The 26,110-nt window shown below is 40.7% G+C and overlaps 1 protein-coding gene across 1 annotated transcript; it reads left to right on the plus strand.

The window, feature by feature from the left end:
* Nucleotides 1-7,867: 7,867 nt before the first annotated feature.
* On the plus strand, nucleotides 7,868-15,243 carry casq1a (calsequestrin 1a). The gene is made up of 11 exons (XM_034232001.1): nucleotides 7,868-8,269; nucleotides 10,924-11,017; nucleotides 11,267-11,367; nucleotides 11,483-11,594; nucleotides 11,884-11,957; nucleotides 12,951-13,081; nucleotides 13,170-13,215; nucleotides 13,347-13,401; nucleotides 13,632-13,732; nucleotides 13,835-13,909; nucleotides 14,121-15,243. Exons 1-11 carry the CDS (start codon nucleotides 8,033-8,035, stop codon nucleotides 14,541-14,543), a joined length of 1,449 nt encoding a protein of 482 aa, XP_034087892.1. The 5' UTR covers nucleotides 7,868-8,032; the 3' UTR covers nucleotides 14,544-15,243.
* Nucleotides 15,244-26,110: the final 10,867 nt, after the last annotated feature.

A 26,110-nucleotide genomic window follows, 5' to 3' on the forward strand; every position in this document is an offset into this window, starting at 1 on the left:
TGGTCCGCCATATTGGACAACTCCGTACGGCAACCCAATAAGGACACTTGACACAGTGGCTTTTGGCAAAGCTCTAAAAGAAAACTCGAGAGGGATGAGTTATTGTTATTACAACGTGACTTCAGTATTATTTAACAACTCTTTTTATTGGGTTCTTTTATTTGCGGTTAAGTACATTGTCAGAATAAGTGAGAAAAGAATTTAACTTCTGTTAAACAGCTATCATACTGAATACATATTTACTGTGAATGTATGCAAAAATGTATGGCATTATGTCTAACAGAAGTTAAATCCATTTCTCACTTGTTCTGACAATTTACTTAAACCCAAATAAAAGAACCCAATGAAAAGAGTTGTTAAATAATACTGAAGTCACGTTGTAATAACAATAACTCATCCCTCTCGAGTTTTCTTTTTGAGCTTTGCCAAAAGCCACTGTGTCAAGTGTCCTTCTTGGGTTGTCGTACGAAGTTGTCCAATATGGCGGACCATCTCGCACATGCGCACTGCAGATCGGGCAGAGCTGCAGATCGGGTAGTGACAGTGACACTGGTACTGACACCGGCTGTGTATTTTCAAATTCTAGCGCACTCGAGCTGGTATCTCCATTCTTACCTACCCTGCTGTAAGTGTGTAAGGAATGGAATATTCAATGGAATATAAATGTAAAATGTACAGTGTGAGTTTAAGTCCAGTTATCCAAGAGAAGCTATGGAGAAGTGAGTTCTCTTCCAGCCAGAGGTAATTTGTTGTAGGCTACAGAGTTATTGCAGTGGGCAGGAATGTGTTCCTGTATCTGTCCTTGTGACAGCGGAGCTGCAGCAGTCTTTTGGAGGAGCTCCGTTGACTGTCGAGCTGCAGGTGGAGAGGGGGTGGGGTTATCCATGATGGACAACAGCCTGTTCAGTGTCCTCCTCTCCACCACAGCTTCAAAGGTGTCCAGCTTGATGCCGATGACAGAGCCAGCTTTCCTGATCAGTTTATTGATTCTGCTGGTGTCACCGGCTCTGATGCTGCCCCCCAGCAGACCGCAGCAAAGAAGAGAGCACTGGCCACAACAGACTGGTCTCCAGCATCAATAAGATCAGTATCGACTGAATGCTTTAATCGTATTGTTATCGAATTTGAACAATATGGCAAATATTGGACAACATCAAGCTGCAAAAACCTTTGACATTTTAAAAGAAAGACATTTTATTTCTAAAAGGACTCCTTGAAATGTACAACGTTTCTGTTGTTAATGGCAATTGTTGTTAAACCTCTTTGTTGTAAATAAAGGATAAAGAAGAACCGACTTAGTGCTTTTATGTGTTTCATACAATAAAATCCTGGATGTTTGAAGCTATCTATTTTAAAACCTTCATTTAATTTTTTCAACAAAAGTCTATTATTTTGGATAGAGCCTAAGTTTTATGTCTATTTATGAAAAATACAAACATAAACACTATTTAATTATATGTAATTACACTATGTATTTATTTTCTTTGCATCCACTGTAACCTTGTGCCTGATCCAAATTCCTCTTCAGGTAGATACAATATTAGAACTTGGAGTTATATATCACACAGGCTCCGCCCTCTACTGGACTCTATGGGTACTACTCTCTACCATGCTATGCGAGCATTCACCTACTGAGTTGCATAAACGTAGCTGGCCAATCGGGGCGAGCCTACCTGAATGCGCGTGCAGGCCCACAGTATATAAGGCGGTTACGCCTCCCGACTGTCATCCTTTTTCTCTTCAGCGAGCGAGCAACAACTGAAAGTAAAACGTTTGAAAGAAGAAGAAAGAGTTATCATACCTGTCCTTCCTGCCCTGGCTTAATAGCGGGCGCTGATCCCCACCACCTCTGCTTCGAGTGTTTGGGGGACCAGGATATGGCCGAGGCGGTGCCATTCACGTTCGCTATTCCAACGGGGCGGATGGCTCCGTTTGCCGGGGAGGAGGATGACGAGGACTTCTCGTTGTCGGGCACTTCCGGGTCCGGCGTCCATGGAAGTCCACCGCCCAGGTCTCTACTTCCCCCTAGGTGATGACCATGGCGGCGGAGCGTGGCAGCCCATCTGCCCTGCTGCCGCGTGACAGGGCGGCTGCAAATAAACACGGGTGTGTTGGGCATCTCGATCATTGCTCTTCCGCAAGATGCCCCCACCTCACCGGATCAGAGCCATTATTTGGCCGCAGCATCGGCCGAATTAATAGCTTGGTCTACGGTGTGGCCGCCACGGCTTGCCGTGTGATGTCCCTGGGGGATCAGGCCGCATGACATTTTCCAAAAAGACTGTGATGATCTCCTGGGACCCCCCGTGTATTAGTCCAGCAGATATGTGAAATATCTGAATGAATTGTGCTTTTGATGAAAAAAACATGAAATTTGGCACACTGTTAGAGCATGCCCTAAGGAAGATTTTTGGCTCATCATATTTGTCCAATGGCGGCCATTTTGAAAATGGCCGCCATTGGCGATACAAGAGCAGTGTCATGTTCCCAATTCCACTTCTGGTCTGTCATCCTGCAGCTGGAAATAGAGTTGATGATCTATGTGCGATCAATAAGAGAGGCCGACGTCCTACTCTACATAAATGCCTTGACCAAGATTGTGCCTTGGTTCCTTTCTCTGGGACACACCCACTGTGCCGGATGGATACCAGTCCACTTACGTGACATGATTGTGCTAAAAGATAACCATCCTGATGTCCATGGGCAGTTTCTGAAAGGAAACTTTGCTGTGAAGAAGACGACACGCAGCTTCTCTGCTATTGTCATTGACCAGGCCCACGAGCAGAACAATGCCTCTGTGAAAGGTGATGGTGGTGCTGTAGGCCTGACAGAGAACCCTGCAGCTCTGTGACACTGGATGGTGTCTGGCCCCGAGATGGCACGTGTGGTTGGGGAGTTTGAGGCCTCCACTGAGAAGAGAAAGAAGAGTGACACCCGGCACCATGAGCAGACCAAACATGCACAAATGGCATTTGCACGAGATGTTAAAGCACTAACTGGTGCTATAGAAGACATGGGCAATCCATTCTGTGAAAAGAGCAGTGTATATCTTCTTGTACTGGATACTAGAGACCTTGCAGATGCAGCAGTCATTGACACTCTGAACCAGATTGATAAACTCGGACAGGACGAGTATGACACCTACAGTGGAGGAAATAAGTATTTGATGCCTTGCCGATTTTGTAAATTCACCCATTTACAAAGAAATGAACAGTCTATAAATGTAATGGTAGGTTTATTTTAACAGTGAGAGTAAGAATATCAAAAAGAAAATCCAGAAAATTACATTATATAAAAGATAAACAATTATTTGCATTTAACTGAGGGAAATAAATATTTGATCCCCTTGCAAAAAACAAGGATTCTGGCTCCCACAGACTGGTTACATAAGTCCATTTCCTTTAGGAAAGTACCCCTCATATCAACTTGTTACCTGTATAAAAGACACCAGTCCACAGAATCAATCAATCAGATTCCAACCTCTCCACCATGGGCAAGACTAAAGAGCTGTCTAAGGACCAGGGACAAGATTGTAGACCTGCACTTGGCTGTGATTGGCTACAAAACCATCAGCAAGCAGCTTGGGGAGAAGGTGACAACTGTTGGTGCGATTATTCAGAAATGGAAGGGAAAAAAATGGACATCAATCAACAATCAATCACCCTCGGTCTGGGAATCCACACAAGATCTCGCCCTTTGGGGTATTGATGATCATGAGAAAGGTGAGGTATGAGCCAAGAACTACAAGGGAGGAACTTGTTAATGATTTCAAGGCAGCTCGGACCACAGACCCAATAAAACTATTGGTAACACACTACACCATAATGGATCAAACCCTGCAGCGCCCGCAAGGTCCCCTGCTCAAGAAGAACATGACAGGCCCGTCTGAAATTTGACAATGAACATCTGAATGATTCAGAGAAGGCTTGGTAGAAGGTGATGGGGTCAGATGAGACCAAAATGAAGGTGGAAACATTATGCTTTGGGGTGTTTCTCTGCTAAGGGGACAGGACGACTTCCCTGCATCGAGGAGAGGATGGACGGGGCCATGTACTGTAACATCTTGGCCAATAGCCTCCTTCCCTCAGCCAAGACTCTGAAAAAGGGTCATGGATGGCTCTTCCAGCAGGACAATAAACCTGAACATACGGCCAAGGCAACACAGGAGCTGCTAAAGAAGAAGCACATGTAGGTGATGGATGGGCCTAGCCAGTCTCCAGACCTTAATCACATAGGAAATCTGTGGAGGGAGCTGAAGTTTTGAGATGCCAAGCATCAGCCTCAACACCTGAAGGATTTGGAGAGCATCTTCAGAGAGGAGTGGACGAAAATCCTTCCTGAGATGTGCACAAACCTGGAGACCAACTACAATAAGTGTCTGACCTCTGTGCTGTCCAACAAGGGTTTCTCCAGATGAAACGAGTTGCTATGCCTTTGTTTTGCATTTTATATAAAACTAGAAATATTTCATTTATTATGTCCATTCTAGATGAAGATCTGCCTGATCGTACTTGATAATGCTGAAAAGCTGTCAGATGCAATTACACTATTATGTATTTCTTTCTCCTCTATCCATTTCAATGACAACACCAATGCCAACAACTCTGTGGTGTATACTGACACATGGTCTGTTACCCTTTTCTTTATTTGTGTATTACTCACTGGGATATAAACTGCTGCCCCTGCACTCCCTGTCTCTGGATCTTTGGAACCATCTGTAAATATGATTGTTGAGTCTGAGTGATATCTTGCAAAATAATTCTGGACTATGCGCCATACTGGTAGTTCTTTCTTTTCCTTTAACTCCTCTCGTATATTGAGGTCTACACTTGGCAATGGGAACAACCAGGGTGGAATGGACAAGATTGGAACTGTGGGGCAATACTGTATTTGATTCAAACCTATACTTGCTGCTTTAACATCGCCAATCCATCCAAAACTTGTTAAATGTGACTCATTGTGCTCCCAGCAGTCTTTCAAAAATACTTTTCGCAGGATGACTATCACTATGCCCCTGAAGGTTTACCCAGTATGCCAACATTAACTTCACTCTTCTTATCCTTAAAGGCATTTCTCCCATTTCCACCTGCTGATACTGGAGATGTTTTAAAAGCTCCACTACATATTCTCAGGGCCTGAGCTTGTAGGACATCCAGCTTTTTAAGGTTTGATTCTGCTGCTGCCATGAACGCTATACACCCATAATCGAATACAGGTCTCATGAGTGCCCAATATATATTCAGAAGTGATGACCTACTCGCTCCCCACTCCTGTCCCGCCAAACACCGAAGTACATTGTTGACCTTTTTACATTTATTTCGAACTTTTCCTATATGATTGCTCCATGTTAACTTTCCGTGAAACCAAACACCAAGAAATCTTATTGTATTAACCTGTTCAAGAGGTTGCTCAGCACTGTGTTTCAACCTTCCGTTAAATGACTTATATCAGTAGGCTGTTCCTACAACATGTTATGAAACGTTCTCTTAAGCACCGCCCCCCTCTGGTCACCATTTGACCTGCTTTGTCTCAAGTTTATGGACATTGTCAAAACTGTTAAACATAAATGGCTAGAACTGTTACAAATAAATGCATGTATGTAAATTACACTGTAGCATGCATGTGCTTAAGAAAAATGGTGATTTTCACAAGCTGCATATATAAAATAGAGCCAAACACTGACAATTTCACAGCAAAACGTTCTACTGAAAGCTGACCAGTGTCAAACCTCAGTATTCAATGTTCAATAGTTTATTAAACTTTATCAACAAGTCCAGCATTTAGGTTAAAGTAGCAGGGTAACAGTTTGTATTTTAAATAGCATCATCTACTGACCAGTAGAGGTAATGCTGCAGACATGACTTAACCAAAATGAAATTATGTGTTATGGTCAAGCCATCACAGTCTCCAGCTGTATGACACATTTGTGTGTAAATTCATGATAGCAAACACATTATCACAGATTATTTAAATTATAGGACAATCTTGACCTCTAAAGACTTGTTTGGATTTTTGAGGAACACATATTGCATTACATTTGAACTTAAAGGGGCCGTATAACGCACATGTTCAGGTTTTATTTTGTGCTTCTACTCTATCATGTTTATATGCTTTAATGTTGAAAGGGGTCTTTAGTTTTCATACTGCCTGTGCTGCAGCACCTTCAGTCTAGTCGGCTCTGATTGGTTACCTAGCCGGCTCTGTTGTGATTGGACAACTGCTTAGAGATGTCCTGTCCCCAAGCATATCAGGTACAATTTTGTTGGAGCACTAGCCAATAGAAGCGCGAGTGGTAAGATGAGATGTCACTATGTTGCGGAAGAAAACAAATGATTACAATGGAGGCGTTTCAGGAAATGTGTGAGGGAGAGAAACTCCCTCTGGAGGGAACTTTGGTATTTGAGCCTTTGCAGACCGTTTACATGCACAAAAACCTATGACACAGTACAGGAAAGGGAAAACCCCAAAAAGCATAATAGGGCCTCTTTAAAAAGGCATTCTTTGGGAGCTCTAAAAGTCCACAAGACACCATATGGGGGTTCTTCTATTGTCCTTTGGCTGTACTGCTGCTAACATGTATGACATCACAATGGGGTTTGTCTAATTGCCAAAGACTATCGTTGTAAACATGTCAATAAATAATACTATTCACTCAGAATGAAGTCTCTCCTGTTTGAACTGTAAAGTCTGTGCATCGTGCTTTTATGAAGTCGAGTAGGTAGGGCATTTTGCCAATCTGTGCTCAGGGGCCCAACGAAAGGCCTTTACATATAGTATGTAATGGTTATGGAAGCTTTTATGGGAGATTCAATGTGACTGCATGAAAGGAACTCCCTCCTCTACTTTAAGCCTCTATCACACACCATTTTATTATTTGTTGACAGTGCCACAGGGAGCCTCAGTGGTCATTGACACCACACGTAAATGCATACCATCTCCTCTAACATGACTGCCCCGCACATACAGTCAGTGCATCTATCAACAACTCCCTTAAATCTTTCTACTTTAATACTACATGGCCGCATGTCCTGCTACAGAAAGAGGGGTGTGGCGTTCAGGCTACGTATGTGTTTTTGAGGGTCTGAAGGAGGATGACGATACCATGTGGCTTGTATTTATTTATAGCTTACCTCCTCCCTTTCAATCTGTAAAGTAATATCACAGCATCATGCATGCTGTACACATTGGACAGGACTTAGCATACTGTACAGAGGGATCAGACTCAAAAAGATAACAAATATTGCCACATGGCCCCCACGTTAAAACTCTATGTTTCACTTTCTTCTTGAGTCAGGGCTAAGTGACACCTATGCACTGAATCCTCAGCAGGTGCACCACCCTCTCCTGTCTCCATGTCCCGGGGTGACCCAGCAACACATTCTAGCGCTGCGTCAATGCCAGCAGCAGCAGCAAATTAGAAACCAACACCCACTCCTGATATGTACTTCTCTGTCCTACATCCATTATTTTTAGCTGGGATTCAAGACTTAATATGGGAAAAGAGTGCCTCATATTTGCAGCTACCTCTGAACCCAATCAGGTCACGGTTTCTTCAGTTGGCGCTGAGCAGAAAAGCAAACACGTCCCACTTTTTCTCTTTACATCTTGCTTTTGCACCATCTCCCTCCACCTGCCCCTTCTTCTGTTCTCATGGTAAGAGAGCCGGTTGGTCCTCATCTCCTGACTCCACCCACTTATACAGGTCTGCAACACACACACTCAAGAGCACACAAAGCACTGTCACCCCAGAAACCACAGTGCCCACCCCCCCCCCCCCCCCCATGTCCTGATTACACCCCACATAGACATATACCTATGTCAAGCTAAGCCCAACCCTCTTGCACCCTGCGCCCCACTGCCAGTTGCCCATGTGCGGTTTTTAATAAGGTGGATGCAAAAGTTGGTCTTGCTCTCTTCTGGGTGACGCGGATTGGAAGGAGTTCTTCATACTTACACCAAAGTGTTTAGTTTTTATCGCCAATTTTTTCTTGCTGAAACTGTAAGTACATCTTCAATATCTTAGGGAGGAGCCATGAAGTGGACCTGGGTGCTTGTGGCAGTCTTGCTGTCCATCGGGACGCTATCACTGGCCAAGGACAGCTTGGACTTCCCTGATTACGATGGCAAGGACCGCGTCCACAACCTCAACGCCAAGAATTATAAGTCTGTGATGAAGAAGTACGATGTCATGGTGGTGTACTACCATGACCATCCCGGATCCAGCCGCGTCGCCCAGAGACAGTTTGACATTGAGGAGTTGACCCTTGAGGTGGGTTGGGATGGGAACTATGGGTGGGGTACTGATGAGAAAGCTGTATGCTGGATTCATAATGCAAAGCACAAAGAAACATTACACAATCTTGCTATTGTAGTCTCAAGTAGATTTTGTTTTTTGATAGGGTTTATTTTGTTAGGTTCCACAGAATTTGAAGCATTATTAGATGAAAATGGATTACTAGATTCTTAGCGAAAAAGGGTAAGGGTGTACATTTGTGGTTACACTTAGAGTTAAGAATATATGGTAACAGATACATGTATTTTTTGCAAGATTTCAAATGTGTTAAAAGTAGAATTTAACTCAGGGTCCAGGTGATGCTATAAGGGGGAACAAATATTTGCTGGATCAGAAATGCTGAAAGATTAAGGCTAAAAAATGTGTCACTAGCTTGTGCTCATTATGTGTGTGTGTGTGTGTGTGTGTGTGTGTGTGTGTGTGTGTGTGTGTGTGTGTGTGTGTGTGTGTGTGTGTGTGTGTGTGTGTGTGTGTGTGTGTGTGTTTGTGTGATAGAGTTGATGGACCTTATGCACTCTCTGTCAGTACATCTCAGGCCTCCTGTCAGGCTGAATGCTCAGCAGTTTGTTCACATATCTCACAGAGACATTACATCATCATCCAGCAAGCCTTTAGTATCAGCTCACGAACGCATCAAACCTCAACTGACCCGGCTAGATTCTCGGGTTACTTAAAAAAAAACTGAATATCAAATGTCACACACTCAAACAGCATTTTTCCAGGAAAAGTTGTATTTTAATTTCTTGTCATCTCTTGTTGAAATTAAAGTTTGCTTTTAAATCATATATGCACTGGATCATGTGACAACAACATTTTAAGGGATTTGGCATAGTCACTTCACAGTGTTCAGTAAAATATGCAACCTTATATGCTTGATGCATTGTCGGGGAGCTGCAGTATTGCTGGGGGGTTTCTTTTAAAATTGACATTGGGTACAAAAAAGTATTGGCAATTACAACCAAATTCAAATACAGATTTGGACAAAGGATATGCAACTAACACTCAACACACCCTAAAACACAAAATAAATGTATCAAACAACAAATTATAGTTATTTGCAATGCAAACCAATACATAAAATTGGAGGGATAGAACTATACATTTAGAAAGATAACATTAATACACATCACATCATCTCACCAGCCTCTGCTGTCTCTGTATGGGAGTGCTGGGGCTTGGTCTCAGGGCTGGAGGCCAGCTCTGGAGGTCCTGGCATCAGTAGTGCCGGCTCAGCTCCCCGCTGTGATTGACACTCTGGCAGTACTGTACTTGTCAGCGGATCCCGAGGCGCTGAGCATCACCGCCACCTCGCCAAAATAGTCCCTGGGCTGGTGTTGCTTCTGGCGCTATATTTATCCTGAGATGTTTTGTGGCGGGTCGAGCTCCTTGAAGGCTTGCGTTTCTCCTTATGAATGTATTATGATTTACATTTGATGGGGATTTATTATTAGCAAGAGGTGGCAGCAAAGGACTCAACATTTCAGAGGTCAGGGCCAAACTGTTTGGGAAAGTTATATGGAATATGACATGATAGGAATGAGGAGGTCGTAATTACGGGTTTTATTTACTTTAGGCAAATCCAAAATTGAGCGTTGAGGTCGCCCAACATTCTGACTGGGGTCTCTGTGTGCATTTCCAAATGTTTTCCATTTTTCAATTTATATTAGAGGGCCTGTATTCTCCAGAAAATTTAAATATTTTAAAATGAAAATTGTACAGCTGTTCTGCGTTTTGCATTTTGGGTAGTTGAAAAACATGAGGATCTAGTTCTAAAATCCCATCCCAGATATTGAGATTGTTGGTAACTTTACATGTAGTTAGTTAGGTTCAGTTACTGTGAAGAAATTATATCAGCCACATAACAGTGGATACACCAAGGTCTAAAGGCAACCTTGCATGTTTTATATTTAGATGACTTGTAGATATAAGGATATGAAATCCTTTTCAAATTGGATCTACGACAACAACCGGATAATTAAAATCAAATAATTCGTATTTAATAGTAAAATCAAGATAAACAACCTTGAATGTCTTAATGCAACTACACATTTCATTTGCAATAAAAACATTGCAAATGATCATTGCTTTTCCACACTGTCTAATCAAATTATTTCTACACAAGTATCTGTATCACAAGTACATTGTATAATTTGTATACTGTAACTCACCTCCGCAACTACCAATCAAATTAAAGCATTGTGCACAACAACCTGCCGGATAGACCCATGAGACAAACTTGTAATGCCTGTCCCAGCAGCTGCTTAAGATCTCTGACACTAGTGTGCACCCATGTGTGTTTATGTTTGAGTGTGTGTTTGAGAGTTTGAGACAACCCTCAAACAACTTCCTCAATGTAGTAAGGCTGTGAATGCTGCACTGCCATTGGTGGAACAAACTGTCAGTCATGAGGGTTCAAGTTTCATACAGATTTAGAAAGTGCATAAGCAGTGCTCTGAAAAGCAGGCTTTTAAGGTAATGAAAATATTGAGTGAGACAACTTTGTTAAAAATATATAATTTTGCATGATATATGGACACTATTGCAGGCTTGTGTTCTATGTTTTATAGACTTATAGATACTTCACTAACAATTCATGTCCGATGTTATATGACGGTTTCTTTGTTTTACAGCTTGCAGCCCAAGTCCTGGATGAGTTTGATGATGAGGATATCGGAGTCGGACTCATTGATGCAAAGCTTGACAAAGTCGTTGCAAATAAATTAGGTAAACCTGCAACAAAACTCAACAAGGCTGCAAACTTGTAACTTTACACTGTGTATGATGAGACCAGTCAGTATCAGAATCTAAGCTCATCTCCAATGACTGATAATGTATTGATCTAAGTATTATATGGCCTGCTTAACTTTAGTGTTTACTGTTTTGACGGAAGATACAAGATACAAAAAAACGATATAGGAAAGATGCGCCATTTGTGACCTTTGCTCCAGTCTGGGCTTCTTCTCTTCTCTCCAGATCTCGATGAGTCGGACAGTGTCTACATCTTCACCGACGATGAAGTCATAGAATATGATGGCGAGTTTGCAGCAGACACTCTTGTGGAGTTCATCTTTGATGTTCGTGAGGATATAATCTCCCAGTTAATAGCCTGCATTGTTTTAGAAAAGTCTCTTAAACCAAGTCACCTTCAACTCCATTGTCCCCTCTTTTCTCCTCAATGACTCTTAATAGGTTCTTGAGGACCCAGTGGAAATTATTGACAACAGTAGGGAACTGAAAGGCTTTGAAAATATCGAAGAGGACATCAAACTGGTGGGCTACTTTAAGAGTCACAAGTCAGAACGTAAGAATCTGTACTGTGATGAACTGATAACCTGTGTTTCATTTATTTTATTACAGTTACTTTTCAACTAAATGTCTCATGATTTCATATCAAGCAAATGCAACAGAGACCAGGCTCAGGTTGCTTGATTTAACTTTGAGCTGCAGACCTGTTTTGATTTTTAAGGTGATTTTCACGTGTGCACACTAGAAGCTACATTAATGATGAGGGCAACAAGTCGACATTGATAGATGTTTCATACAGGAACCGATCTACTGAAACAACTTGATGGATGCCTATAACATTTCAGATTTCCTGGCTTTTGCCGATGCTGCTGAAGAGTTCCATCCTCACATCAAGTTCTTTGCCACATTCAGCCCTAAGGTGAGTAAAAAGTGTAATTAGACACACTTAAAATACCATAATAAGACTGGGTGGAAAATGAACGAGTGTTAATTGATTCATCTTATTTTCTATAATGAGCTGATGATTAGCGTTGGCTCTATGTTATTTGGTGCTGTTAAAGTTTTATAACGTTTTTCTTTCTTAAAACAGTTTTCTGCAGCTGCCGAAATCAGAGTCTGTTGGTCATAGAACCAAATCAATACTTAAAACACTTAAAATGTTCCTCTCTGGATAAGTCACTAGGAAAAACGTATTTGAATTGAAACACCGTTTTTATTTTAAAGCAATGGGCCAAACATTGAGCCTTGTGGCACTCCATAAGGAAGTTGGGGTCTATATGGCATTTGACCATTGATAAACAACATTTGAATTTATAATACAAACTAAACTGTTTACTGATTTTGTAAACGAAAGTTTTCAGTTATAAGCCATTAAAGGTAAAATGCTCTTATATGCCCAATCAGAATTGATGGTAAATGTAGTTGATTACATTTTAAATGTAAAAGATCAAAGTTCCTTGATGCAGAGTTTACAGTTGTTATATCTAGAAACTACTTCTTCTTGGACTTCTAGGCTGTAGGCTTTTGCATGTAGATGGTAACTTTGATTCACAAAACCTTGTGAAAATTATTGCAAGACTTGCTGCCAGATGACCTTTCCTAACCTCAGCAATTTGAGGTTCTTGCAAAGTGAGGGAACCATCTAGAGATGGTTATCAACTATGAAAGGTGTCACATTTGACCTTACACGTCTGTATGGCACAGCAACACGTGCTTGAATGACCATTGCCTGCCGAGGCAAATAATTGCCTAATTGACCAAAGTTGAACTCCACATAGAAAAAATATGAAAATTGCATAGAATGTAAGCAAACAGGTGGTGAATGTCATTTCATACACGTGTTGCCATGACCTCATGGTTCCCAGGTCCTTTATGCTCAGTTATTGGTTATAATCATCTGATTGTGTTATAGGTTGCCAAGGCTCTGGAAATGAAGCTGAATGAGGTAGACTTCTATGAACCCTTCATTGATGATCCAATAGTCATCCCAGGAAAACCTTACACTGAGGAAGAGCTGGTCGATTTCATTGAGGATAACGACAGGTAAATCCAATTAATGCAATGCCCTAAACTGTACATATTATTTATAAATATATAAAAAGCCTAATAAAATATCCCTGTGCCTTTCAAGACCAACCTTAAGGAAGCTGCAGCCACACAACATGTACGAGATCTGGGTAAGAACTGTTTTTGTCAAACTATTCTTCTATGAAGACGCTTTGATGAGATTCAACCTCCAGAACCGTTTCTAAAATTCTTTGGATAGTTCTCCTCAGTTGGTTCAGTTTGTCTTTGTTCTTTTCCACAGGACGACGATGTTGATGGTGAACATATCATTGCCTTTGCAGAGGAGTCTGACCCAGGTACAGGACCCTGAATGAGTTACATGGGGCAGCAAAGGGGTTGGAAAAGTTTTTTAATTTGTGCAAATAAACTAGACTGGCCATTGTTATGTATAGTGCCTGCTGGAGAATGAAGGCCAAGTAATACAATGATCTGATATAATACATCCTTCCATGGTTTGTCCACCATGTTGATTCACCACTATGATAGTTTAATTTGTAGTTTCACTGTTGTTCTTTCCACTCATCAGACGGTTTCGAGTTCCTTGAGATCCTGAAGGAAGTTGCAGAGGATAACACAGATAACCCTGACCTTAGCATTGTCTGGATTGACCCTGATGACTTCCCCCTGGTAAGAATATAAAACCCTGCAATTATGCAAAACTGGAAATCAGAGGAACTACTTGGTGTACTCCCTGACTTAAATAATACTTAAAAATACCTGTCCTTGCAGCTTCTGCCACACTGGGAGAAGACTTTTGGAATAGACCTGTCCCACCCACAGATTGGTGTTGTCGATGCTGATGATGTGAGTGATATTTTTGGTACTTTAGTCATAGATCTGTGTTTTGCCACACTCTTATAGATCCTTAATTATAATATTAATATTATAATGTATTTTGAGACGCTTTTAAAGTCAGTTACTTGAAGTCAAAAACTCTGCATGGTTGCTTGAAGACTTTCGCCTCTTCACAGAAGTCACACCTGAGTGATTTTTTTGTATGCTTTTCACCCTGAAGGCTGACAGCGTATGGATGGACATGGATGATGGGGATGATTTGCCATCTGTAGATGAGCTGGAAGACTGGATTGAGGATGCTCTGTCAGGTGAAATCAATCCTGATGATGATGACGATGATGACGACGATGATGATGACGATAATGATGACGATGATGATGACGACGACGACGATGACGACGATGATGACGACGACGATGATGACGACGACGATGATGATGACGATGATGACGACGACGATGATGACGACGATGACGACGATGACGACGACGACGACGATGACGACGACGACGACGACGACGATGGTGATGATGATGACGACGAAGACGACGACGATGACGATGATGATGATGATGATGACGATGATGATGACGACGAAGATGACGACGATGATGATGATGATGACGATGATGATGATTATTAAATCATTAAGTCTTAAGTCTGACCAATACAGTATCAAGAGTCAACATCATAGCTGCCATACTCTATCAAATCATCTTCTTTTGTAACTAGTTATTGTGTTGAACTCGGCAGTCACTATTAGTATCACATCTTGTCATCGTCCTCTCTGCATCTCACCAGAACAATATTCCACTAATCGTTTATCCCACTTCCCTACATGTTGAGTAATCTTCTATGTAACAAAGTTATTTCTAAGTAAGATCCCACACTTTTATTTTTAAATGTAACACTATCCAGTACAATAAAAGAAGAAATTCTTTCCAAACCATGCCATCTATTGCTATTGATTTTTGTATTATTAAAGTTTTTATTTTACAAAGTACTGGAAGGGTTGCAATGTTGTGTGCATTATGTCTTAATCTACATATGGAGTCTGTTGCAGTCTGAATGTGTTTTATCTGTTCCCTTAGTTTCTTGTTTGCTGCAGTATCGAAACAACTGAAGTCAGACCCATGGGTGCTAGCAGGCTTTTCTGATGGGTTTTAAGTACCACCAGCCTACTCTGTGAAATCAATGTAACGCTGTACACTGAAAGTGCTGTACATCATATGGATGTTTTCTACGATGATGATTATGAAAACAGCTATTTTCTATTCTTGTACCAAGAGGAATTTAACTTACTGTAAAGTCTTAAATAAATGACAACTTGGATAGAAATAACATTACTGTGATTTTTTTTAAAGGTGTGTGAGTGTGTGTGAATTTAAAATATTGATATATCTTAACAACTATACATACAGTATAGGGGAGAGCGGGGTAAGATGAGCCAGTGGGTAAGTTGACCCTCCCACATTATCTAGGGAACTGTGCACATTTGTTGTCATGTGACCATGAATTCAGGAAGCACACATCATTTTTATTTGGCTGTGATGGAGAGAAGCACATGGTTAAGTGGCAAATATGTTTTTTTTTTACAATAAACCATGTTTTGCTTGTCAAAGTGAATGTTCAACATGTCGGTTACAATTACTGTTTTGTCAAAGTGAATGTATCCAGGCCTCAAAATATGTATCATACATGTTGGTTGGTTAGTTAGCAAGGTGTAAAATCATGTCAATCATTTAGCTAAAGATTAACATTAATGACTAAACTAGACAGTTTTGATTCCCAAAATTGGCTGTGGGGCCAAGTGAGCCAGAGGTTGTGGGCAAATGAGCCAGTGGTTCAACAGTGGTTGTTGCCTCTGCAACGCCTCGCGTCGAAAACTAGACTTGAATCCTATTTTGAGCGGAGCCCACGCCGAGATGCTTCTGGGACGCTTCTGGGATGCTTCTGAGCCGTAACGCGGCGCGTCTGGTGGAATAGCAACCATTGACTAGAGTGGCCGCGATCTATGCGAACGCCGCGGCGGGCGAGGATGAGCAAGAAGCAGCATACGCCAAGCTGACTACTCCTCATCCACGACACGTGACCAAGGAAATCGATCCAAAGAGCCCTTCCGTATATAGTCCAGCAGATATGTGAATTAATTGTGCTTTTGATGATAAAAACATGACATTTGGCAGGAGGAGTTCACGACAGACCCGGGTTGCTTCTGGTGATGTGGTCCAGTAAACTTCTTCCACCCCGAGTCACCTGGGGATGGGAGTTCAGGCAGGGCCGTATCTAGGATTTCCTAAATACTAATTTTTGGGATTTTCATGATCTAGTTAGGTGCTTTTTAAGTCCTGTGGGGGTTCCGAAATTGGATAATATATTGATTTCAAACCAAGTCAGTGGGCTGCAATATAAATTATTTTTGAAAGTGTAATACATAAGAATCAGTTGATTGTCACTATTAATGATCTGGACATGCAGAAGAGGCTAAAATGATCACAAAACAAATTGTCAACATTCATTTTCCAATGTTTAATTCAATTGTTCAAGTAAACAAAATTATTTAAGAAACTATTTAAATCAATATTGTATGTTTTTGTGTATATGTGTTTTTGTGTTTTACGTGTGTCTGCGTTAATTTTCTGATGGTGAGGGCAGTGGCATCATGTTTTGGGTTCAATTAAGATTTCTTGAAGTGCCACATTTTTAAGCATTATCACGCTATTTTCTATCAAATGCCAAAACTATACGTCAGGTGGTCACTGGAAGTGTGAGGTAGATGGAGAGGATACATTGGATGTTGGGGTAGTATTGAACATTTATCATATTCAATGTGTCTTTTGCCGTCAATACCAGGAGTGTTGGAGGTTGGTCAATGTTTATTTATATAGCCCAATATCACAAATGTTACATTTGTCTCAGTGGACTTCACAGTTTGTACAGAATATCAGTATGACAATACGACACCCTCTGTCCTTAGACCCTCACATCGTACAAGGAAAAACTTCCGGAGAAAACCCACAGTTTAAAGGGAAAAATGGGAGAAACCTCAGGGAGAGCAACAGAGGAGGGATCCCTCTCCCAGTACGGACAGACGTGCAATAGATGCCGTGTGTAAATTGAAAAGATAATACATTTGCAATATAGGTAGTCCAAATGTTTGGAAATGCATGTGTGTATAATAGGAAGATTAATCCACGAGGATATCCATCCAGGACCTATGATCCAGGACCACAGCCATGACTCAAGATCCAGGGCTCGCGATGCAGGACACAGGACTGCAGGATCATCCATGACTCCGGATCCCAGCGTATATAGACACCAAAAAGAAAGACATTTGGGGAAGCTGGGTTAATCGGAACATGAGTACACAGGTATAAACAGAGAGAAGGAAGAAGTAAGATGTCCCCCGACAAACTAAGCCTATATCAGCAAAACTAGGGGCTGAATCTAATCAGCCCTAACTATAAGCTTTATCAAAAAGGAAGGTCTTAAGCGCACTCTTAAAAACGGATAGGGTGTCTGCCGCCCGAACACAAACTGGAAGCTGATTCCACAAATGTGGAGCTTGATAAGAAAAGGCTCTGGCTCCCATTGTACTTTTAGAGACTCGAGGAACAACCAACAACCCTGCATTCTTGGAACGCAATGCCCTAGTAGGACAGTAGGGTATAATGAGTTATTTGAGGTAAGATGGCGCCTGCCCATTAAGTGCTTTGCTTTGTATCCTGTGTTCTATAGGGAGCCAGTGTAAGGCAGCCAGAACAGGAGTAATGTGGTCCCTTTTCCTAACTCTGGTTAGTACACGAGCTGCAGCATTTTGAATCAGCTGAAGCGACTTGACTGACATCTTGGTACACCCTGATAATAAGGAGTTACAATAATCCAGCCTTGAAGTAACAAATGCATGGACTAGTTTCTCTGCATCGTTTTGAGGCAAGATATGCCTGATTTTTGCAATGTTACGTAGATGGAAGTAGGCGGTCCTTGAAATTGATTTTATGTGGGCTGTGAAGCTGACCGTTGAGCGGCCCAGACCAAGCAAGGAGGCAGAGGCAGAACGTCCAAAAATATAACCCGACGTGGGCATTTATTCAACTTCAGCACAGGACACAGCCTCAATCCTGTTGTTCCTGTGCACACATCCTACCAGCCACAAATATCTCACACACTACCAGCCTCCCAACAGACAGGGAAACAGAGCCTAAATACACACACTAATCAGCACAACAAGACACAGGTGAGGGGGGGAGGAGACAACACAGGACACCAGGTGCACACAATTACCCGGCCTGAAGCAGTCAGTCCATAGTGACGAAGTTACCTTCGTCACATGGGCGTTAAAGGATAAATCCTGATCAAATATAACACCAAGATTCTTTACAGTCTCACTGGAGGCCAAATTAATGGCATCCATAGTTAGTATATATTTAGATAATTTGTTTCGTAGATTCTTCGGGCCAAGTACAATAACTTCAGTTTTGGTCGTGTTTAACATCAACAAATGTAAGGTCATCCACGTTTTTAAGTCCTTAAGGCAGTCTTGAATTTTATTTAGATGATTAATTTCATCAGACTTGATTGATAAATATAGTTGAGTATCATCCGCATAACAATGAAAATGTACAGAATGATTCCTTATAATATTGCCTAAGGGAAGCATATATAATGTGAACAAAATAGGTCCGAGCACTGAGCCCTGTGGCACTCCATGGCTAACTTTGGTTTGCGTGGAAGATTCATCATTGACACGTACAAACTGAGAGCGTTCAGATAGATAGGACCTAAACCAGTCTAAAGCAGTTCCCTGTATGCCAACTAAGTGCTCTTTGCAATAAGATATCATGATCGATAGTATCAAATGCAGCACTGAGATCGAGCAAAACAAGAATAGAGACAAGTCCCTTGTCAGAGGCTATTAGAATGTCATTTGTTACTTTAACCAGAGCTGTCTCTGTGCTATGATGTGTTCTAAAGCCAGACTGAAAATCTTCAAATAAATCATTGTTTTTTAAGTAATCACACAACTGTTTTGCGACTGCTTTCTCAAGAATTTTTGAGAGGAACGGAAGATTAGAAATAGGTCTATAGTTGGCTAAAACCTCTGGATCGAGGTTGTGCTTTTTAAGAAGCGGTTTTATCACTGCTACTTTGAATGAATGTGGAACATAGCCTGATAATAAAGACATATTCATAATATTTAATAAAGAAGTGCTAATTAATGGAAAAACGTACACGTTGATGGTTTAGACGAGAGAATCATTGAATTTAATTGTTCAAGGTTTATGGCTGAAAAGCATTCTAGTTTACTATCTAGTGTAATATTAGAACTTAGGTTTCTGGGAGCTGTTGATAACACTATACTGGTCAAAGACAAGAGGTCATTAATTTTGTTTCTAAGAGTAACAATTTTATCGTTAAAAAAGCACATAAAATCATTACTACTGAGTGCTATGGGAATAGAAGGCTCAATCGAGCTATGGCTCTCTGTCAGCCTGGCTACAGTGCTGAAAAGAAATCTTGCATTATTCTTATTCTCATCTATTAATGAAGAGTAGTAGGCTGCTCTCGCTTTACGCAGTGCTTTCTTATATTCATTGAGAGTAATATGCCAAATTAAACGAGATTCTTCAAGTTTAGTGGAACGCCATATCCTTTCAAGTTGTCTCGACTTTTGCTTTATTTTGCGGGTTTCGGCATTATGCCATGGAGCTAATCTATGTTGTTTTATTTTCTTCTTTTTCAAAGGAGCAACAGAGTCTAATTTTATTTGCAGCGCATCTGTAGCCCTATCAACAACATGATCAATTTGGGGTGGTGTACATTTCGTATAAGTTTCCTCCCCTACATGCAGACATGCTATCGAGTTAAGTATTGGTGGAATCTCTTCCTTAAATTTGGCTATACACTCTAAAAACAAATGCCTTGGCTCAACAAAGAAAATCAACGCAACAGTTTGCATCGATGTTTTTTGAGTTAAGACAACTTTTAATGAAATTGTCTTAAAGCAACAAAGTTATTTGAGTTAGGGGAGAAGGCTTTTCCTCTACAATTAGAGGTGTTTTTAATTACCACTTACTTAATAATTGGTAGCATAAACACAAGTTTTGAAGTTGATTACTCAAAAGATTAAGTTGTTCCGACTAGTTTTACCACATGATTTAAAAGGAATTTTAAGTTGTATGTACTTAATTACCCTCATTCGGGATACAAGTTTTTAAGTTGATTACTCCAAAAATTAAGTTGTTCCAACTTGTTTTACCACATGATTTAAAAGGAATTTTAAGTTGTATGTACTTAATTACCATCATTGTGAACACACGTTTTTAAGTTGACAACCATTTATAAATTAAGTTGCTCCAAATATATTGTATTCAATAGTTTATTTTATTAGCTTTTTCATGTTTATGCCTTTAAAGAAAGAAATTAATTGATTCCACAACCAAAATATTAGGCAATTCACTTTTTATTTTGAACTGCAGTTGTTTATTTCAACACATGATGTTTCAATCAGGAGAGAATGCATTTAGTTTGAATATTTATTGACACATGCCATGATAAGGTGCATGAGCACCTGAAATCACAGCTGACTGCAGGAGAGAGGAGAACCATTTTATAGTTTGGCTGCAGCACGTTGATTGGCTGCTGGAGAATGAGGTGACATGTAATAGGTTAAAGAGAACGCCTGTGATGAGCTGATTATATGCAGCTGCGGAGTGAATGTATTTACACCCAGTCTTCCTAAAAGAACTTGCGCTGAGCTTCATTTAAATCTTGAAAAAAAAGATAAATAACACAAATAATAAATAATAAACACATTAGCCATATTACCATGGGAAATGGGGACACAGCAAATAAATGCTGCCATCACATCGAAATTAGAGGCCTTTGCATATTTAAAACCAGTGCCAAATATGTCAAATCTGTAAAGTTGTTGTAAAACTACAGAAACAGACTCTCAATGGCCACCAATCTGCAGATCACACACATCCATTTGACAAAAGATGTAACAAAGATGTTTACACTGCCGACAGTCATTATTTCAAACAGTATGAACACATTTAACGCAGAATGCTCATTCATTTGTTTCCCTCGACCACGATGGTTGCCATCGTATGGTCAGATCCTGGGGTGGACCGGTCACTGATGAAGGCGATATTCATGTCCTTTTGAAGCACATTAAATAATAGGTTAGCGAATAAGAGATAATGAATTAGGTAATTGCATACTTTTTAAACTGCCACTCTTAGCTAATTCAGAGCCATTATTACCAGCTGCTAAAGCAACGCTGGTATTGTTTTCATCTATTGAGTCTGCATGTGTGTGTCGTCATGGCAATGTGGTCCTGAAGACACACAGAGGTGCTTTTGAGTACTTTGCCTATAGTGTTTAAATGCATGTGGACATATTTTGTCAATCACAACCGTGCAAGTTTTAGTGTATCTTCTCATCTTTTTTGCAGGTTCCAAACAATATTTGAACTGGTTAAGTGAAGAGCAGAAGCCACTTTTCAAATGTTACACAATCCTTTGCATGCCATTGCTGTAAACACCTATCCATGCTGAACGTTGCTGAGATATTATTGATTGGGGTGTGGCCACAAGTGCAATATGCTTCAAAATGTAACTGACAGAGAGCAGTGCTTTTGTCCTGTGTCCACTGTGCCCATGGATTTAATTTTATTTCAAGATTTTTAATTACGTCGCTAAACTCCTTGAAAAGGTCCTCTTCCTTTTCTCCAAGGCACACGACAAGGCAGCGGATGGCTATAGTTCTCTGCATACTTCAATTGTATTGTGCTATTTTTGAAAAAGGAAAAAAAGATAAATGACCTAAATGAATATATTCTGAATGGGTGACTGCCAACAACTTGCATTTCAATGACAACTCTAAATAACGATCCTACCTCAAGAAGCATGTCCTTGATCTGCTTCACCGAGATTCATTTTTAATAAAAAGAGATATCACAATAGTAACTGTTATGGAAATAATTATCATAGACGCCAATTTGTAACATACAGGACAAACCTTGATGTCTGTTTACGTTCTTTAAGGACACAGGCTGCTTAGCCAATAATGTTATTGTTCCCATTCTGTGACCGGTCAATACTGGGTCACAGATGGTCTGTGTTGTGGGTACACTGGGACACTTCCTTCTCTGTATTTGTGGACTCCAAGGTGAAATCTTCGAGGTCATAAGTGTCCGACGCAAGTAGCTCAGTGTTCCCACACTGTTTAGGCTATCTTCTCAAATATGTTGTTTACTCTCTGGGAAACCAGTTAGATGGGCTGGCAAGAGAGAGGCTCTCCAGAATTGACGTGGCAACTCTACCGTGAAGTCAGAACCTCTGACTCTTGGACTTGTGATGTGAATCCTCCGGCCGTAACTCCAAATAAACCATCATGTGTTTGACATCAAAGCTACTGCTCCTACCGTGTCTCCTTCCTGAGTCGGTGACTCCCACTGCATAGCTACACAGAAGTTTCCTCTACAAATTGGCGTTGTCGGCAGGATGCCAACAGATCTTCAGATTCTGGTAAGTGTGATTTTCAAATCTACTTTGGACATTGCCTTATCAGAATCTGTGATTGACGGTATCCTAAAATTACCTGTGAAACTGAGGGGCTGCGTTTCCTTTTGGTTAATGAACATTTGGGGATGATAAACCCAGGGAATCAGTGTCTGGGGACTCAGTCCTGGCTTATTTCCTCTGTGTATGCTGCTCGGGACGGAAGTGCCATACAGGCATACACAGCTCATGTTTAGAGATACCTTAAGGAAGGGGCATCAGTGAAGTGGAGCTTCTGTGTGAATTGAAAGCAATGTAAAAGATTTGTATTGGACAAATCGCCGGATTTTGAGGGTCTTAGCGGCCAAACATAGCAGTTGAAAATAAGCAGCCAGAGATATTTACTGCTATCACCTCTCTGTAAAAACACGGCTCCAGCTGCAGCCTTGTGTGTGTGTGTAAAACCTCCCTGCGTGTGTGTGGGGCTGGAGCAGTGCAGGATGAGAGGGAGAAAGTCACAGCTTATTGCCTATAGGTTTTAACTCACGGCACCACCGTCCTTCAAACGGGACGGTCTAAAAGCACTCGTTGTTTAGGACCGCTTTTCTCATGGTTAGACGGGCCAGCGTGAAGTGCGTGCATCACCCGATGCGCTACGGCTCTCTGGAGCAGGTAGCGGTCAGGAGTGCATACATACAATTATAGGCTAATTGATCAGAGGTGTGTAGTGGCAAGCAAGCATAGGCAAACTGTGTTTCACCTTGAGGTGAACTCGATGGCGAGTAGATATAGGCTGGTCGTACGGACTACAGTCAACTGAGCTGTTGTTTGGAGAGAAAGGGCAGGGAAAAAGTCTGTGGGCTCCGATCGGGGGGGCACAGCGCCACTAGAAACAAATAGCCTAGTGGTTGTCGCAAGAGGATAAGCTTAGTTATCGCTCTTGGACGGCTTTCAGGCACCGATCAATAACTTGTATACAAGGGTGAGGCGTGAGCAGACGCCCCACTAATTCCCCACCCCCTCTAAGATCTCTCTAAAATCCGGACTAAATTGAGCTGGATGAGCTTTGCTGTCGCGCTGGTGTTTATTACGAGTTCATGTTTTGTTTGTCTGATTGTTTGTATGGGGGGGTCTTGTGTATGTTTTGTAACAACTAATAATTAATCAGTCCATAGACAGGGTAAAATGAACTAAACTTTAGTTATCTCACCAAAAGTAAATGACTTGAGAAAAATAAAAAGAGTGTTTTTATGTCCTGCCTCTGAGTGCAGGGGAAAATGTAAACAAGAAGCACACTGTTCAGGGTGAGCGCTATAGGTGTAAGAAGAAAATAAGATTATATTGCTTTAAGAATCCATTCTTAAATGGTATTGCTGGTATGTTAAGATATCTTTGTGACCTTGTATAAACCCTATGCCCGTCCTGCGCCCCGAGACCCTCAGAGACTTGCCTGAGGAGATCAGGGTTGCAAAATCTGGTTTTAGGTCAATGTTGTATTATTTGTTTAAATTATTCTTAATCTATGTATTGTATAGTAATAATGAATGAAAAACGTAATGTATTGAACACATTCCGAAACAAAGCAGATAAGACAGAACAAGACTCAGACGTAATACTAATTGTTGTTGAAACCTTTTGCGCTGTTGCAGCAAAATGGAAACTGTGTTAATTATTCTGTTCCAACTGGCCACTGGAATCAGGTAATTAATATAAGTTGAAGTTCAATTACAGTTTTAAAAATTGTTTAACGTTCTTTATTAAACTGCTTCAAATTATTTCTAGTATCAACCAATTGGTCTCCATAGACATTACTAAAATTAAAATAGTTGTTAAACTACTGACAAGTTTTCTGAAACCGAGCTTATGAACAATAGAGTAAAGGTCGCTGGTTAAGCCAGGATCAATCTATTTGTTGACGTTTTTATTGTGTGCATAATAGATGTTAAATTAATTGAGCAATTTTTTAAAAGTATAATGTTGCAATTTCTTTAAAATAAGTAATTACAGTTAAAAAAAATAGGTGTTGTTTTCCAAGGGCCTCTCTTTCACAGGCACTTTGAATCATGACACTTCCAAGTCCTACAGAGATCAGTATCACTTTGTGTTGCAAGCCAAATCCAGGGGTTCTACTCGAGCCCAATTTTAAATACCATAAAGAAAAGTATTGAACCCAGCTCGAGCTAAATGTGAAATGTATTTAATTAATGTGCAAGTGTTTTGATTTATTTAAAATGTTCCAGTCTAGCTTCCTTCGAGTTTAGTATAAACAACAGATTGGTTCTCATAACATTCTCACTGCTGTACTGTCCCAAATGTTTTAAACCTTGGGCAGATAAGCACACACACACACACACACACTTTGGATGAGTAATCACTTCATCCAAATTGTAAATTGTTGCCTTCTTTAAAGTTATTAGTGATTCAAGATTAATTATTAAATTAAATTAGGTACATAACATATAATAAACAAAATAACTTTGACTTGATCATTTTGTTCACAACATTAGACCTTGTCCTCTAATCTCTACTAGAATAAGATAAGTGTGCATGTTTGGGTGTGGAACACTCCTGTGATGTACATAATCTTCTTATCCTTTTCATTACAGAGCTGGGGAAATGGTGTATTGCTTAGATTCGGATCCGTGCAAAGTCCAATTATGACTGACTTTAGTTCTAATGTTAATTTGATTTCAACCCATAAGTAATTATTTAGATTAACTCAACATTTCACATGATGGATTAGTGCTCCACATTTTTCCCACTAATTTGTTGTGCAATTAGGCCAATGGTAAAGAGAGACATTGATGACCTTGTGTCCCTTTTGTTGGTACGTGGTTCCATTCTGTCTATGGCCTTGGACGATTTCACTAAGAATCACCCAGTTGAGGCTGAGTGCAGTCACAGAGATGCTATGGCTGCTCTACATGAAATGACATTAATGGTCTGGTCCGAGAATGGACACCATTACCTGCTTCCAGAGACAATGACGCTCCTCAAACTGAACAATACTGTCTCACGTGGGCCACTCCCCCCACCAAGCCATGAACTGAAAGCTTGACATCTGCTTTGAACACCTGGAAGCCTCCCGGTCACACCAGCACCAACCCTTGGGTCAGTCAGATGGGACTAACGGCTTAACTTAGGGCATTTGGTTCAGAAATATGACTCTCGTTACCGCAGAGTGGGTTGTTTTTTTAAGGCTATTCATACTGCTATGCAGAGGATGCCTGTAGGTTGGCAAGCTGTTAAAAGCCCCTACTATTTTTTAAAATAGGCCTAAATGTCAGGGGCCTCTTAATGTCTAGTTCTACATGTATTCACATTATATGGACAATGTTTCCACCTGGTGAAACTGAAGGCTGCACGGTACTCAGGCTACAATACGACCATTCTGTTCTGCTCTAACAATTCAATTGATAGATTCTACATCAAAACAATGAGCTTTTATTGTTTCCAATGATAACGTCATTTTAAGTGGAGGAATGCAAACCAGTTTTCAAATGTAAGGCTTTGAATGTGTTTGACATTTCTCAGTAAAAACACCCTCAGACACTCACTATCATTCATGCTATGCTTTCAGTAATAACTCAGATGTTAAGGGGAAGAAGCTTTTCCTCCCAAATCAGATATGCTTTGTTTTTTTTAACAAAGGTATGCATTTCCTGCATAATATATGTTTCTCACAATTGTTTGTTTTTTTGTA

The sequence above is a fragment of the Gymnodraco acuticeps genome, unplaced genomic scaffold (assembly GCF_902827175.1).
Source record: "Gymnodraco acuticeps unplaced genomic scaffold, fGymAcu1.1, whole genome shotgun sequence".
NCBI lineage: Eukaryota > Metazoa > Chordata > Actinopteri > Perciformes > Bathydraconidae > Gymnodraco > Gymnodraco acuticeps.